Source organism: Petromyzon marinus, chromosome 21 (genome assembly GCF_048934315.1).
Source record: "Petromyzon marinus isolate PM22_M1 ecotype Great Lakes invasive population chromosome 21, UKy_Petmar_22M1.pri1.0, whole genome shotgun sequence".
NCBI classification, from domain to species: Eukaryota; Metazoa; Chordata; class Hyperoartia; order Petromyzontiformes; family Petromyzontidae; genus Petromyzon; species Petromyzon marinus.
Window position 1 is genome coordinate 12,255,982 of NC_133687.1, and position 18,242 is coordinate 12,274,223.

General features: G+C 47.8%; 1 protein-coding gene across 2 annotated transcripts in view; it reads right to left on the minus strand.

Moving 5' to 3' along the window:
• Nucleotides 1-216: 216 nt before the first annotated feature.
• Nucleotides 217-18,242, minus strand: part of BACC1 (BPTF associated chromatin complex component 1) — a 33,002-nt gene continuing 14,976 nt past the window's right edge. Inside the window, exons 3-6 of one of the 2 annotated variants that reach the window (XM_032957977.2) lie at nt 10,705-10,806; nt 7,130-7,341; nt 3,535-3,639; nt 217-2,837 (exon numbers count right to left, since the gene is read on the minus strand). In XM_032957977.2, the coding sequence (XP_032813868.1) occupies nt 2,776-2,837; nt 3,535-3,639; nt 7,130-7,341; nt 10,705-10,806 (481 nt within the window). In that variant the 3' untranslated portion in view covers nt 217-2,775. The remainder of the gene's footprint in view (nt 2,838-3,534; nt 3,640-7,129; nt 7,342-10,704; nt 10,807-18,242) is intronic. The other variant, XM_032957978.2, reaches the window with a different exon arrangement.

Genomic DNA, 18,242 nt, shown 5'->3' on the forward strand with positions numbered 1-18,242 from the left:
GGTTAACTCGAACCCGTACCTGGAACACAATCGGGTTTTCCCCCCCGGTTATATGAACGGCGGTTGTTCATCTAGGCACTGTTCAGGCTGAACTCAGCTTTGCTTCCAAGAACTGGCGCAAGGTCCAGTTGATTTGGTCATATAGCCTCATAACGCACTATTGTATTTACCACATTACCCAGAGGCCCACAAGAACGCACTCAGAAGTGTACACTGTTCAAAAAAAGTGAAGATATTCACGTTTAATCGTTGGTATAAATACAAGAGAATTAAAACGCACTGGTTAGACACGTACAATTTTTTTCCCATCACGTCGAGACCGACTGGGCCGTCATCGACGATAGACAAAATAACGCAATGGGGCATTAAAGGAGTTTAAGTTTATCCTAACCTTGTCATCGAAGTCCGTTCCATCGCACTGCGGTGTAGTGTACACACAACAATGCAACGCCGAGTGTCCCAACCTCCAGTCCTCGCGGCCAACCACAGCAAGCCCTTCCAAAGTTTACCTCCTTTAAAAAAAAGAAACGATTTACGTTCGTTGCAGGCCACACACGTCGTGGTGACTGTGAAAACAGGTCTCGCGTGATGCAGCGAGAGCACCGATTCAAATGAAGGTTAAGGATTTGCATTTAATCGTCACGCAAGTAGGAAAGCATGGCAGTGGCGAACACTTTCCATTAAATATAAAGCGCAGAGCTCGGAAAGGAACAAGATGGCCGAGTTGAAAAACAGAAAAGTTGGAGAGAAAAAAAATGGTGCATACGCTGGATTATGTAACACTTACACGACCCGTTGTCTTCCAAAGACTTTAATAAGCACTCGAGAAGCTTATAGGGTAGCTTGTCAGCGAAAATACATTTTCAAAAGCCGATTTTTTTTTTCTCTCTCTCTGCTTTGATGAATTGACCTCGTGTTTCAATATAGGACGAGTCCCTGATTGCAACATAACTTAAGACTAAAGTCTTACACTCGCGTTGAATAACCTTAACGATAGTTCTCGTGCCCCCCCCCCCCTACTCCCCGTCATGGCTGTAACAACCTTAGACGGAGAGCGGTACTTGTCTTCTCAGGATTATAGGCCACTCCAGAGAGTACGATGAACCCCCCCACACCCCACCCCGCCACCTTTTGGGGTCATTGTGAACATGTGTTTTTTTCCCCCAAATAAATGACATCCAAGGAAAAACAGGAAACAAATGACTAAATACGTGGATGGAGAATCCCAGGTACTACGGCCAATTTCCAGAAGGTGATTATGAACTCGCCGCTTTAAAATTGGGAAGCGATGTCATCGGGAAGGTTATTCTGAGCTCGAACAAGACACATTCTAGCGTAGAATGCATTCCAGAGATAAAACACACCCCTACTTTCTACTTAAATAATCTGGACTGTATGGTAATAAAAAAGAGCAATTAATACGGGGCAGCATTGGAAAAGGAAACAATAACAAACTCGTGCACAAACGCAGAGATCTTGTGCAGCTGTGCGAGTTTCAGGTGACGCAGAGCGATCTTAATTTTAAATCGGTGCTTTCTGTCACGTGGGGACGATTAGTAATCATCAGGCAAGTGCGGTGTGTGAAAACGACTCCATTTGCATCTTTAGCGAAAATTCGGAAACTCGGAAACGCATTGCGCGGGAAGCCGTGACGAACGTAGCCCCCGGGGAGCGCCGCTGCAAACTCGCTGTGGGAACGTGCGCACGTCGGCGCCACACGGCCGAAGCCTGCAACAAACAGCAGCTCCGTGAAACACTCGGCGTGACGTGTCGCGGATTCAAACGCCGTCCAAATCCACGCGCAAACCTCGAGATGCCGAGCGTGGAGAGTGAAGCCAAAGAGTTGGGGGCAAGACGAGGCGCGTGGTTACATCGTCGGCCATCGCTGGAATTTTAAAACGGTTGCAACACCGTGCCAATTAAAAAAAAAAGAAGCTTTTATTCCTCAATTTTGTCCGTAATTACATTGCTGGCAATAGTGCCACGAGCGGAGGACATTTCCATCGGATACACCTCGCGGCGGAAACAGTCCTCGCGTTTCTTTTGCCAGCGACACACCACTGGGTGGATGGCATCGCAGCGCTACTTGTTAAGTCAACGTTAAAATCTTTTTTTTCCACTGCACACCCAGAACGTCGGTCGGGGCCGTGCCGAGCCAGTCCAGCCTTGGCTCAGGTGACACGACTGTTGTATTTCTTTCCCCACTGCAGATCCCGAGCCATGCCGCCGACGTCACGCGCCATGTGATACAACGGAGCAACACTCTGCAGCTGGCTCAGCTCGGCCCTCTCCAAGCCAGATTCGGATGCTTTTCGGGAGGCCTGCGTCTCTAAGGTTTAGTTTTGACTCGTAGCTGGCAGATAGCTGGCGGAGATCCACCCATACTGCAAGGGTTCCCCCCCCCCCACCCCGCATTAGAGTCAGCGTGTGTCAGCGGAAAAGGAGTATTTGATAAACATCTTATTTACACTTAGGTAGCACGTCTCGTGATATTCCAACCCGCCACGAAGGATGTTCGTCGCATGGCAATCAAACCACACTTTTTGTTTAGTTCTTAGAGCCGAGTTAAGCCCAATTAAATGATAAAACCATACTTAACGGACCGTGTGGTCATCGGTGACCAGGCTTAAACCGTCAAACTCTCTACGCGCTGTGAGAAGTCGGTTTAAAGATTGGTATTTTGTTTTCTTATAGATAAAAAAAAATGCTGATAGGGCAACTCGAAATTACATTTTGTTTTTGTGGATTCTTTTTTTTACAAACAAAGGGGAGTGGCTATCGAGGCAGCATCTCTCCTGGATTGATGATGAGCTGGTTCGGGTCCAGGGACAAGTTGTCTGTGGAAACAATAACAACAACAACAACAATTAACACGTGGGCTTTTGCGACCAATATCATCTGAGTAAAGATTGTAAATGTTGTGGATTTGCTCTCCAACACACCAGTGATGCTGTACTGGTAACGATTTGGCACGTTCTGTTTACGCGACAAATCTTACTAAATTGGCTGTGTGGGACGGTGGCAGGTTTAACGACACATTTATATATTTAGGCGATCTAACCCAAAAAAACCTATATTATGAACAACAATTAAGCCTGACATTCGAGCGCATGGTGGATCGGGTAAAGAATTTTGATTTGACAAGACAGCGGTGGAGTATAATGAGAAGTGGTCCTCGAGTTAGTGACCCTGCGCTTTCTGTTCTAAGAATCCATAAATTACCCATCGCTGGAGGTTTTACAGCGTGGCTGTGACAAATCCTAGCTCGAGTGACATCACAGCCACGCGGTCCTGGTTCACAACCAACACGGCGGCAAACAGAACAATACGCCACAACGCGGATTTACACAGCGTCTACACGCAAACTGCAGTTACCGTGCTCCCCGCCACACGCCCCCCCCTCCTCCCGCCATTATGGACTGACGGACGAAGAAACGGACGACATTCAGCGGACGGACAAAGCTCAAGGGATAAACCGTTGTCAAGCGTTTACAAACGAAATCGGCCATAGGAATGCAAGTGCGGCGGCGTCACCTTGCTCAAAGTCGAGCTTCTTGACGGGCGAAGAGTCGCCCAGGCCTTCGATGTCCACGAGCTCCGCCCCCGCGTCCGTGTCGTTCAGGGCGCTCAGCGTCACGTCTGTCGGAGGGGACACGATCAGCGCTCGCACGTACGGACATCGCGACGTAATGTGTGTCACGTCGCAACACCGCCACCACCACCACCAGCACCACGTGGCCTTAGCGACACGCGCACGACGTCACAGCTGAAGAACCCTGCTTTACACAGTGCGGTGATGCCTCTTCAAGTGCGGCCTCTTGATTTAAAACAGGCGCTTCTGCTGCTGCGTTTCAATGTTGATTCGGCGCTCGGTTATGGGGGCTCACACGGCCGGTGCCGCACCCGGCAAAACATTTGAGAGGGGGCCCCGAGTTGTAACGCAGTCGCTCGCGCTGGGATGGCTGCCTGAGCAAAGCTGGTCACCTCTCGCACGCGGATGAGCTCGCCAATCTTGGATCGCTTTCCATTCTGGTGCCAAAGCGCCACCGACTGCGCGTCACTTCGAGGGCCGGCCATCGCGAGCGCGCTATGTTTGTGACAGAGCTCACGCTGTCGTGAGCTCACGCACTGCTGGCTCATCTCTCGAAGCCATTTGTTAGAATGTATGGGGGTGGGGGGTGGAGGTCATGGCACCAATATGACGCTCTGCCCTGCGTACCCAAGGCGTTGATGCGAGATCCGACGCATTCTCTTCCGAAGATGAACGCAGTCGCCGCGGCTGGCACAGCGCCGCTCACGGGTTATGCAATTGCTCAGTTCTCCGATGCGTTTTTGTGGCGGTCAGCACGACGGAGCGTTCCACACATCGACAGCTTCTGAAATTCCTGTCCATCTAGCAGTAAAAACGGGTACCACCCACAGTAAGTCGTGCGGTAGAGCGTGGATACTCCCACCTCTTTCACGACATCTAGCCAGCGTGGAAGAGTAGACCAAAATACCCAATTAGGGCCCTCTCCATCATTCCCGCGAGCAATGGCTTGAGGAAGGAATTTCAGGGCCACACAATTGCCCTTATAATTTTCAATAGAATATAGCTTCCGGACAGATCGTCATAGAAGATGTATGGATTGTTATTGTACACGGGGGCGGTTATTTATGGCGCAGTTTATGACGCAGGTTGTTGTTTTTATTTAACACGTTGCTCATGTTCAACAATGGCGCATGGCCAAAAACAAACCGCACTCGCCAATCATCGCTTCTCCTTGCGAATTATTTGCATTGTGCGCCCACGGCCACATTCGTTCATTTGCATTCAACGGCAGAAAAAAAAATAATCCCAAAATAGTGGTGACGATGATGCAACGTTGCTGAGGCTTGCGAGCCTTGTGACTCGGTCCAGTCATCGTTGGCACGGCTCGATAACAACACGGAACCGTCAGTGCCTTGGCGGTCAGCTGTTTGCCCGTCACTTCCTGCGCAATTTAAATGCTTCTGCCGCACGTGGCGCTCAACATTTCAGCCAAGGCGACACTGAGGCTTATTCGTTCAACAGCTGCTTTGAGGTCAAAGCAATTAGCGCCTCGCACCGCCTCTGTTAACCCGGCAGCAAAAACGGTGACCTAAGGGGGCACCGCGGTGGCTAGATATTAACTACCTCGCCTTGTACACAGGAGGTCATGGGTTCGATCCCGACCCTGACGCCTGCTGTATATTTGGAGTTTGCGCGTTCTCTCCGTGGTCGCGTGCATTTTTCTCTGGGTCCTCAGTTTTCTTCACACGGTAAGCCACTTTGTTGAACTATCATTTGTGGCCAGGTCGCTTCTGGGAAATTAGCAATATAGCTCAGTGGCCCTTACCTGGTAAAATAAAAATAGTAAAAAAAAAATAAGAAACGGGTGCACCACCGCAGTTAGTGCGTGGGCAGGTCGCGGGTATTGATGATGATGATGATCAAGTGTAGGTACTTTCACCTCTTCAAAGATGTCGAACCGGCGTGGAAGAGTTGGTCAAGATAATCTCTTAGGGGAGAGCTCTTTATAGCGCTCCCCGACAATGGATGACCTTCCACCAGCAGGGGCCCGAGCAAGGCATTCGAAGCAGGGCTGCAGGTTCAACTTCACCTGCGTGTTTCTAAACCCTCGTTGAGCTTCGGAAGTGAATTGCACAGCTGTGTGGCATAAACATTTTGGCCACCTCTTATTGTTTCGGTGAGTTTGCCTGGCAATTGTAGAGCTCTCTCTCTCTTTAAGCCCACACAAGTTTTTTTTTAGTTTTGCTTATCCACTCCTGCCCCCCCCCCTCCCAATTATATTCCGATTGTGCCATCAGTGTCATGTCACAAGACATACATTTGCATTTCGAGCTCTGCAACTAGCAGCGCATCCCTGTGCCAAGTAAAAAAAAAATGTTGACGGCTCCGAGCTAGAATCTATCCACATGACAAAGCCCCGCCCCACATTTATTGTGATGTGATGGGGTTTTTATTGCAGCTATTGGAGGATCACCAACTTAACTACACTGGTCATTTACGTGTACATTTACGGCAGTTATGCGAATCCACTGCTGGATGAGGGCCTCACAACGCCATGCAGATCTTTGGCGTTATTTGACCACACCTCACCAAGCTCGTCAAGGCGGTTTGGCGACGGCCGCAAGCAGAGACGTGTTTTTGGCAGAGAAGTCCGGCAATGAATTCTGCACTGCCGCCTGCCGCTCGCGGCCAAGAACACCTGTTGCGCAGAGTGGTCACCTATCAAGAGGCTATCTAGGCTCAACACTGATTTAGCTTCCAAGATCTGACAGGGTGGGGTGCATTTCTGCCAGATTTGGTTATTGGCTCATGACGATGATGCTAATAATAATCGAAACACTAAAACAAAAACCCATCGCTAATAAACTTCGGTCATTAGCGTGGTTTATTGTTGAAGTTTCGAGCGCGGGCACGAGGATGGGGCCCGAGCGAAGATTCTCTTGCGCCGGATGGCGCGGGACCGGTTTGGCCGCGGAGCGATTCTGCCGCAGGGGCTTAGCAGCCCCGACTCGCACAGGAAGACCTCAAGGAAACCTCATTACAAAAACAACAAAACCACCGGCAAGATCAGCAGTGCTCACCTCTCCCCTCCCACCCCACACACAGCTAGATTCACACGAGGAATACTTTACACTTCGCACGCCGCCCATCGGGTCAGTCCAGTTCACCCCACCTTATTGCGAAGCAATGACTGACGCTAAAGCAATGTTATTAAATACCACGGCAGTACAGGAGAGGCTGGACCACAAGCACACCCCCCCCCCCGCCCCATCATTGTTAATGAGAGTTGCTCGCTCAATATTAATAGCGACGCGTGTTGCATGCGTTGTGTGTGTTGCCAGGTGGCCGACTGGCAGGGATGGGGGGGTGGGGTGGCTTGGAAAGTCACACGCCACATGTGCTAATCATTTGAGGCCGAGTGTACCTAGCGGAGGCCCAGGACCGGCTCAGATAATCGTCACTGGTGTCGACCGCGAGCCGGGTTCATAGCGCAGCACGCAAACTGCCCACGCCACCAGAATCACCCCTCCCCCATACCCCACCATCCTGGCCCCACACTGCCACCCTTCGCCCCCGTACACCGCCACAACTGCTTACCAGATGAGGTTTTCTGTTTCTTGATTCCTGCGGCCTCAGCGAGCCGGTGTGCGGCGCTGAGTGCGCTGGAGCCCGTGGCGCTGCCCGCGGCCGACGCCGCAGAGCCGGTGCCCCCGGCCGCCTTCTTGGGCGACTTCTTGGGCGACTCGGTGGGCAGGGGCAACCCCGTCTCCTCGTAGGACTTGCGCTTGAGCGTTGACTTAATCTGGGCCCTGTCGCGGGGGGGCGGGGTCACAGAGGGGTTGGGAATCGTAGTCAGAAGGCCCTGGGGTAAATGGGACTAAAAGAAAAAGAGGACGTTAAATGTTGTTTTGTTTTATCTTCACCCCCTGCCCCCTCAATTCATCCCGATTTTGCTCTTGGTGTTATGTGATGATGAATCCATTTGTATCTCTCGCAGAGGAGTACATCCCTTCGTGTTAAGAGAGCGGCTCGCCAAAGCAGAGATCACAGAACTCCTTTTGAGATCCCTGGCAAGTGACCTCGAGTCCACACAGTCAGGGGGAAGCACTTACCCACCCATCCTGCCACATGTGAGCAATGTTTGAAGGGACCATCAACTCACTTTACTTGAGAACAAAGATTAATCGCAGGCAGCTGCCTGTATTTGAACCAAGGACCTCAAAGAATGCCAGTTCAGCGCAATAACCTCCGAAGCTAACCAGCCAGCTCAGAAAAAGACATTATTTTTTAGAGGACAGAAATACGTCTGTTAATTTAGGACCTGTAACGCTCCACAGGAGCATTCACAATAAAAAATAAATAAAACAAAATTACGTGCGAAGAGAGATGTGCATACTTGGAATAACGCCAAGGCAAAGGAAGAGGAACACACGGATCACAGTGCAGAGGCAAGTCGGAGACATGTTGGCTGGGCTCGGAGGCGGAACGTGCCGGTAGACGCGATGGTGGCCGACGGCTGAGACCAACGATGGGAGTGGCAGCCAAAGGAGGGAACGCGCCCGAGAGGAAGTCCACCGCGGACATAGGGCAAAGAGGTCGGCTCGTGCAGGAGGCGGGATGGACCGATGCATTGGAGACCGCGAGGCTTCATGGCTGATAATTAATTAGAATAAATGCCCCACATGCAACACCTCCGACCGACACGTCGTGGCGAGGCATACATCCAGCAGTGAACTCACAAATGGCAAGTGCCTTGGGTTTGGAAAGTTTAAGGACGCAAGCTTGGACCTAAATGCACATTCGGCTGCCACGACCATGAGCGTGGACTTCAAACGCAAACCTTCGAAAGCGCAAACAGCCACGCCGTGACATCTTGACCACAGCGTTGCTCCGACTTGCGTACATTTCCCAGCGTTACGATACATTCCCGGGCAGAATTCGTCTCCGCGTTAACACAGCCCGACTTGACACCGACATAGCCCCTATTTGCTCCATAATGTCGTATACGTTGAGCATTTTGGAAGATGTTACATGGACTGCATGCACACACACCAAGACATATGCAATGCATTTCTTATATTTGATCTCCCGACAATCCCATCGGTGTCGGGTCATGAGATGAAGCATTAATTTGAATCCCTCGCACAGCAGCGCAACCACCGATATTAGAGCTATCCTGAGGTGTCATTAAGTTACCCTTAAGTAAGCACACAGTAGAATGCAGAACTTTCCCACCCGCTCTGCTGCCACTTCATGCATTAGTCGCATCACTAAAAAAGTGTTTATAAAAAAATCATCCCATATGAACACATTCACAAAAATTACCAGCACAATGGACGCATGCTGAACATCTTTCACATCATCCCATATGAACACATTCACAAAAATTACCAGCACAACGGACGCATGCTGAACATCTTTCGCATCGTACGTAGCCAACCGTGCATCTCAGTCACAAATATTGAAAACGTCGGCATTATGAATTCGCAATCCCATCTCGCAAACAGCACGGTGCAAAACGGCAGCGGGCACATCGCCACGCCAAGTATTGTGAGCATCCGCTGTGCTAAACATTGCGGGTAACAACGTGTTGTAAAAAAGTGCAGCACTGCAATTACTTGCTCACACCACTGCTGGTGTATGGGCTTCCACTAAAGAGTGCCCCTCCAGATGGGTTTTTTGGCCAACTCTTCTGCGATATCCAAATGCCGTGGAAGTGGTGCGAGAAGCCCACACTTTAATCCACCACACACGGACCTGACGATCTTATCTCTTTGCACAATATGATCGAGCTGTTAACAAAACCAAGGAATAAACACGCAAGTTCACTCGTCGTACTGCAAGAAATGGAGGAATAACACCGTACATATTAGTACAATTACATAAACATGCACAGGTTTTGGCAATCCACTGGTGAATGCTCAGCAACTGGGCATAAATTCGTGCATATTTACAGACATACAAATACGATATTATTGGTTCTTTCGGTAAAGTCACGTAGAAGGGAAACAATAAAATGTATTATTTTATTATTATTTCCCTTCTACGTGACTTTACCGAAAGAACCAAGAATATGAATCCCTGCAGTCACGAAAGCTTTAAATAAAAAAACAAATATGATGTCACACAGTTCCCCCAGACTAAAAAGGCCATGGAAATATTGACTGAGTATTGAATGTAAACACATCTACGTAGAATAACTTAAACAAATTGTGGTCATTCTTGTCCACAGAGTATTTATTTTCTTGTGTATGAAAAATAAATTACGCTGTGCCATGAAAATACCAAGGTAAAACCCGGCCCCCTTTCAGTCTACAGCATTAAGAGGGCAGCGGAAGGTTTGCATAGAGTATTTTGTTTTTTAAAGAAGCCCACGTGATGGGGTCAAGTGGCTCATCAGTATAATCAGTCATGATCTCTCCACTGCTGGAAGACCTCCGCAAGCAGTCGCCAACTCTTACGGTCTGCCAAAATAGCAAATCCATCGAGCGCCCGAGCTGATTTCACCGCTCCATCCAAGTTTGTGGATGGCCTCGCGGGCGCGTTTCCCTTCCTTTGGCTGCCACTCCCGTCGTTAGTCTCGACCACCGGTCGTCATCCCTTCCACCAAAGCGCTAGTGGGCTTTGGCAGAGCAGATCAAGGGCAGGGATGATGGCCCTGTAAGTGAGAAGAACAACTAAGTGGCTAAGTGGCAGCCAAAGGGGAGAATGAATGCGCCCCCCCCACCCCCACCAAGAGGGTGCTCCACTGCAGAGCTGGAGTGATGACTTCGCTGCTGGGTGGATTGCCGCTGCATCACAGGACCATGGGAAATGGTAGTACCCTCCCCTATCAAGTGGACCTGAGAGTGAAATGCTATTCCGGATGAAACGAAATGTATCAAAATGAATTTCTTCAGATCTGCTTTTTGTGCTTTGTTTATTGTCCCTCCCCCGCACCTCCGATGAGCAAGGTTGGCTACATACGGTGCGAAAGAAGTTCAACATACAAAACTGAATGTGCCAGATAAACGTGGATTCGAGGTTCACTTGCGCGTTCTTTGTTCAGCGTGAGGATCCAATCAACAGCGAGTCCTTAATAAACCGGCAGACGCCAACGGACTCAAAGCGAACTCTTCCTCTCTCGAACGCTGTAAACGCCACGGCCCCCCCACCCCCTCGCTCACACTTACACAGTCCTGTCCTTGATTATTCTGCTGATGTTGTTGAGGTCCTCCCCAAACCTCTTCACGGCAGAGTGCAGCAACCTCATCTCTTCCTCGGTCCACTTGGTGCTGTCGTGCAGACATGTACATGCGCATGCATTACACTCGCTCACGCTTCGCGCACCTAACACAACGAGGCGTTACTCAATAGACATCGTTGCCCACATTTATATAGGAACGCGACCAACAGTAAACTTCACACCACCCAGCATCACCTAACCACTCATTTGGCTCGGTTACCCACAATACCATTATCAACTACACCACTCAATGAGCTCGGCTACCCACAATGCCATGGCTACAGACATCACTTCATTAGCTCAGCTACCCACACAATGTCGACGCAACAAGTTGATACAATTCCCACCCCACGCCTGTCAACCAAGTAGTATAATTGGGTTGACCACAGTTATTCGAATGATAGGTCACATGTGGTGGGATAAAGTGTGGGTACTCCGATCGCTTACAAAATGTCTGGCTGGCATAGAGAAGGTAAAACTACCCTCGAGAAGGGCCCTACATTAGCACTGCCTCTAGTGGAGGCCCTCCTGCCAGCTGTAACACGAGGGAATAATTTCAGAGCTGCACCTGTACCTTTTTCCTTTACCCACAATGCCATTCACAACACACAACTCTCAAATAAGTCCAGTTGCCCACACCAATCCCCCGGTACTGCCACACCAGCACTTAAAAACAAAAAATATCTCGACGAAGCCGTTTGGCGAAAAGTTCACGGCAGACAAAATAAAACTCGCAGGCGGTTCATCCGCCTGCTCGATATAAAGTCTCGTGCCATCAAGCGGTCACAAGATTTTCAGCGATCACAACCCAAGTGTCTCGCATGTGATGATGATTCATCACGCCTCTACGTCAGTAAAATAACTTTTCTCTGCATTCAATGTTTACAGCGACATGAAGATAAGTTCATTCTGCCAATTATCGCACGCGCGCATTCTGCACAGTGTGCCACTGATGTCATTAATGCCAGGGGCAAATTTCACATTTCCTTTGGTGGGGTCCAGTCCCTCCAAAAGACATCCGATGTTGACCTCCCACAAGGCTGTACGAATGTTATTGTCTTGAAGGTAACACCCTGAGGCCATTATTTCCCTTACGTCATCATCATCATCCACGATCTATATACTGCCGAATGAAGGCCCCCTTTCAAGCCGTTACCAAATGTCATGGACCTGCAATGCTACAAACCCAACTCCAGCTCCCACACATGAAGGCAGATATAATCCTTCCTACAGCTCCACAGCCTCATCATTTTGGGCATGTACCCCCTTTCCCCCGACCGCCAATCCATCACAACTTTCGTACATTGGCCATCATCCTTTCTGGTGAGGTATTCTGCCTGATATTGATGATTATTTAAAGACCTTTTCTGGTACCTAGTATCTACAAAAATGAGGAGCAGGTAGCACAGTGGTTAGGGCACTGCACTTTCAACACCACCTCCAGGTCTGCAAGCATTGGGAATGCTTTAATCTAGCAGTGGATTGACAAAGGACTGTACTTTTATTTCATCTACTATGACGGTGTATGAGGTAAAGTAAAAAAAATATCTCCAAATTCAACGAGTGTCAAGAGATGCCGGTCAACAGCCAGCACGCACGCATTGCAACAGAGCTTGTGGAAATAAATTATTCACATTATACGCAAATTATACGCAAACGGTATGCTCATGTTACATCGAGTTGAAACAAGCAAACAAACCCATGAAAACGAGACGGGAAAAAAAGGAAAAATACAAACGCGAAGGGGTAAAAACTGAGAGAAAAAATGATCGACTCTCGAGTTGGATCGCGAGCCCAGCTGGTGACAAGCCATACAATTAATATAACTGTTCGGCACATGGAAATTGGATGTGCAAATCGTTACACGTACTTAATTTACACTGATCAATTGAAGTTGGCGAGCAAGGTGGCACTATCCGAATGGCTCCAAATATCCGAATGGCTCCAAATCTCAACGATCTATACATTTCCCACCGTTTAAGGCTACAACAATAATTTTGACAGTGTCCAGCCACTGCTGGATGAAGGTCTCCCCACATCTTGCCAGTCACGGTGGTTCTTTGACCGTATTTCACCACGCTAGTCAGTGTGGGATGGTAAAGCAGGGGGGGGGGGGCCCTAGGACTGCTTCAGATATCACCCGCCACAGCTGCTGTGATCAACGATCTGATGAACTTATGTCGGCCGGGTTCAATGCATAACAAGCTTGGCACAGTTATGGCATTGTTTAAACGCTGCCTCCGGCGACAAGATGAAGTCAGTTGAAATATTCTGGCTGCCCTCACTTTCAGCTCTGAACTATGGACAATGGCCATTGCCGAAAGCAGGGTTCTTCAACTATATATTTTGCAGGGTCACATAATAAAACCTAGTGTCTGCCAGTGAGCCATGTGATGTCATGTCAGACGACGCCTTCAATTCAAAGTGTCACACATACAGACGTTATGACGTGCCATGGTGGGGAGATATTAATTACTTCGCCTGGTATCCAGATGGTCACAGGTTTCGATCCCGACCTTGATGTCTGTATATTTTGAGTTTGCATGTTTTCCCCAGGGTCACGTGGATTTTTTTTCCGGGTCCTCTGCTTTTTCCATCTACATTTAAAAGCATGCATTTAGAAGTATTTGCCTGCTAGAAATTTCCACATAAGCTACTTCGTTCAGCTGTCATTTCTGGCCAGGTTACTTGTGAAAAGGAGCTATACAGTGAGGGAAAAAAGTATTTGATCCCCTGCTGATTTTGTACGTTTGCCCACTGACAAAGAAATGATCAGTCTATAATTTTAATGGTAGGTTTATTTGAACAGTGAGAGACAGAATAACAACAAAAATCCAGAAAAACGCATGTCAACAATGTTATAAATTAATTTGCATTTTAATGAGGGAAAAAAGTATTTGACCCCTCTGCAAAACATGACTTAGTACTTGGTGGCAAAACCCTTGTTGACAATCACAGAGGTCAGACGTTTCTTGTAGTTGACCATCAGGTTTGCACACATCTCAGGAGGGATTTTGTCCCACTCCACTTTGCAGATCTTCTCCAAGTCATTAAGGTTTCGAGGCTGACGTTTGGCAACTCGAAACTTCAGCTCCCTCCACAGATTTTCTATGGGATTAAGGTCTGGAGACAGGCTAGGCCACTCCAGGACCTTAATGTGCTTCTTCTTGAGCCACTCCTTTGTTGCCTTGGCCGTGTGTTTTGGGTCATTGTCATGCTGGAATACCCATCCACGACCCATTTTCAATGCCCTGGCTGAGGGAAGGAGGTTCTCACCCAAGATTTGACGGTACACGGCCCCGTCCATCGTCCCTTTGATGCGGTGAAGTTGTCCTGTCCCCTTATCAGAAAAACACCCCCAAAGCATAATGTTTCCACCTCCATGTTTGACGGTGGGGATGGTGTTCTTGGGGTCATAGGCAGCATTCCACCTCCTCCAAACACGGCGAGTTGAGTTGATGCCAAAGAGCTCCATTTTGGTCTCATCTGACCACAACACTTTCACCCATTTGTCCTCCGAATCATTCAAATGTTTATTGGCAAACTTCAGACGGGCATGTATATGTGCTTTCTTGAGCAGGGGGACCTTGCGGGCGCTGCAGAATTTCAGTCCTTCACGGCGTAGTGTGTTACCAATTGTTTTCTTGGTGACTATGGTCCCAGCTGCCTTGAGATCATTGACAAGATCCTCCAGTGTAGTTCTGGGCTGATTCCTCACCGTTCTCATGATCATTGCAACTCCACGAGGTGAGATCTTGCATGGAGCCCCAGGCCGAGGGAGATTGACAGTTCTTTTGTGTTTCTTCCATTTGCGAATAATCGCACCAACTGTTGTCACCTTCTCACCAAGCTGCTTGGCAATGGTCTTGTAGCCCATTCCAGCCTTGTGTAGGTCTACAATCTTGTCCCTGACATCCTTGGAGAGCTCTTTGGTCTTGGCCATGGTGGAGATTTTGGAATCTGATTGATTGCTTCTGTGGACAGGTGTCTTTTATACAGGTAACAAGCTGAGATTAGGAGCACTCCCTTTAAGAGTGTGCTCCTAATCTCAGCTCGTTACCTGTATAAAAGACACCTGGGAGCCAGAAATCTTTCTGATTGAGAGGGGGTCAAATACTTATTTCCCTCATTAAAATGCAAATCAATTTATAACATTTGTGATATACGTTTTTCTGGAATTGTTGTTATTCTGTCTCTCACTGTTCAAATAAACCTACCATTAAAATTATAGACTGATCATTTCTTTGTCAGCGGGCAAACGTACAAAATCAGCAGGGGATCAAATACTTTTTTCCCTCACTATATATCTCAGTGCACCTTACCTGGTATAATACAATTTATTTAATATGACGTTTAAGTCTAGAAATGCGACCACTATGCACACCTTGCCATCAGGTCTCAGTTTCCCAAAATTTTTATCGCTAATTTCTATCTCAAGTGTATCTCTCTTTCATCTCACCGTCTCGTGTCTATATATATATCTCTCATCTCTAGCTCTTATTTAAAATATTGAAATCTTACGAGTGTATACCTTATCCACAGCGCTCGTCTATTTCACGCGTTTATCTCCGTTTCATTTCACTAATCTGTTTCTCATATCCTGGGCAGGCCACTCCAAAAACCTTTGCTGGCTTCAAGTTTACAAACCCTCACCTTAAAACATTAACTCACTATACCATGTATATTCAGTAATGCCTATAAACAAACAGTCAGTGTTCTGCTCAAAATAAGTAATATTTAAAAATACTTTTTTTTTTAAACACGCTTTAATGAAATGTACCGTACGAGTAATGGCAGAACTCCACGATTCCAGGAAGTGGCCCCGAAGCTTGCCATAACGTAAGGGGAACCATGGTGATTTACAGCCAACGTGAGTTCAGCGTGGACAATGATGCCCAAGCCGAAACATAAGAAATAAAAAGATTGCTTAAAAATGTATTTTTAATTTTTAATGATAGAATATAGTATTATCAGCATGACATACGTATACCAAGTGTGCAGTCGATACGACATTGGGAAGTGGTCTGTACCTTTCACCTGAAGACGGCCGCTTGCGTTGTGGCCGAAACGTCATGAGAATTTTATTGTGTTATTTTATTATTTTATTCTCATTCTACGTGACTTTACCGAAAGAACCAAAGAAGATTGGGAAGTGGGTGAAAATCGAGTTACAAGATTTGAGGATACAACAGACAGAGCGAGTTAAATAAAAGCGTGTAAAAAAAGCATTGCGGCGATACTAAGCTCCTTGTTACTGCACAGAGCAAGCGGAAGAAATTCCACATTGCCATGATGGGACCAGTCTATCCATATTACAACCACTGTTGCCTTCCCCACAACGTGGTATTTATGTTATCGATCCTGGAGGGATGATGGTGTGAGTCAACCACCAATCAGGATTTCAACCTTCCAATTGCGAGCTGCTGGCTCCATCGCATCTTCTTTTTGGATTTGGATCAGCTCCAGTGTGAAGCCAAATCCAGTCTGGATTTCATGAGACGGCAGTATTAATTACAACAGCGGAGGAAACGTGTTGGAGCAGTGTGTCGTAAGGGGTGGCTGGTGTGTTTGTTATGGTTTCATTTTCACCGTGCCATGCGGATTTCACGAGCAGACAGGCATGGCGGCGATGTCTCAACTCCTTCACATGCTCGCTAATCCGATCACAGCGCACGGTGGGAGTGTGTGTGCAGCGATATTGTGCTTCCCGTGCGCGCACACACACACCAGACTAGCACCTTCACCAAACCACGCGTTTGCGTCACGCAAACACAGTCATCCTCAGCGCAAATAAGGCGTGGGGAGGTGCACGGTTGGAAATGGTTTACCGTATTATGCAGGTTATTCGACACTCCGGAAAGTAAGGAGCACCATCAATTTTGGGATAATTTTCTAGAAACACAAATCTTTCACAAAAATACTATGTTACGGGAAAGGGGGTAAGTTACGGGAAACAGAGGGAATTCCGGGGGATTGGGGGGGGGCATGTTGTAATACAGCAAATAGACTGGAGTGGCTGAGGTAGCAATAAAGTTGTTGACTGTACCGTGCATTGATAAAGTTCGTAAAGTCTGGTCACACAGGTATTGGTGTAAGTGGCAGAAGCACCAATAAAGTAGAACACACTACTGGGTTATACAAAGCAACCCAAACCTTTACAGGATACCCAAAACAACAAAATAAAGTCTCGATTATCCGTACGCGAATTATCTGTTGCAGATGAAGCACACTTGCGAAAAAATAGTTAAGGTATGCTTATGCATGCTAATTTGATAATTAACGCAAAAATAATTTGCTTGCGACTTGTCACTCGTTGAAGCTCGGTGACCCAGTCGCCCACGTGACTGCAAAGTTGTCGGAAAGTAAACCAATGAGGTTAAGAAACAAAAAAACAGATGATGGGTTCTACGTCTTCACCTCTATTCGTATTTACCCCCAAGTGAGCTTGGGTATGGCACATCGCCAGAAGCGATGATTACCAATGGCTCATGATAACAACCGATTGGCAGTCAAATGAGGGACGGTGCCTGAGAGCCCGTGCACTGTGGAGAAAGTGACGAAATCAGCCGACGTGCAGGTAGCTGCTGGGTGGATTGTTACAGTAAAACCTTGGGATTGCGAGTAACTTGGTATGCGAGTGTTTTGCAAGACGAGCTAAATTTTTAAACAAATATTAATTTGATAAACGAGCGAGGTCTTGCAATACGAGCAGTACGCATACGCTTTGTCTGCCGAGCGTCACGTGATCATAACTGATATACGAGTGCTTTGATATACGAGTGCTTTGGATTACAAACACGTTTCCGGAACGAATTATGCTCGCAATCAAAGGTTATACTGTACTTCGCAGGACCGTGAGAGATGCCGATGAAGTGGGAAGGCCTACCGTCAAGCAGTGAATTGATCACAGCTAATGATGATGAGCTGTTAGCCAAACCGCTATAAGCCAAGTGACATGAAGATAATACGGCATGGGTACACGTGTGTGTACATCAACAGTAGGGAGTGGTAGTGCAGTAGTTAGCTACGAACCCGGTAACCTGGGTTCAATTGCCGCTCACGATCAACACCAGTGACGATTATCTGAACTGGCCCTGGGCCTCCCCTAGGTCAACTCAGCCTCAAATGAGTGCCTGCTGTGGTATGTAAATATTGCCACTAGGGAGACAAAGGCGGCCGGGTGTGGTGTTGGCCACCCACCCCCTCGTGTGCCGTGCCGAGCCTTCAAATGTGCACGCTAACAAAACTTTTCCCGACAGTCTGTTAAAAGGCTATCCGGGGATCTTTGTCCTTTGTACATCAAAACACGCGTCAAAACACAGTTGCACAACGTCTTTAGTTACAACTATATTTCGGCAATACATGAAGCAATATCACTTGATATTGCATAGTACACTTACATGTGCATGTGTGTAGGTGGTATGGCTCTTTGCTAATCCACTGCCGGATGAGGGTCTCTCCATGCCATAATGAAATCCAGCCTTC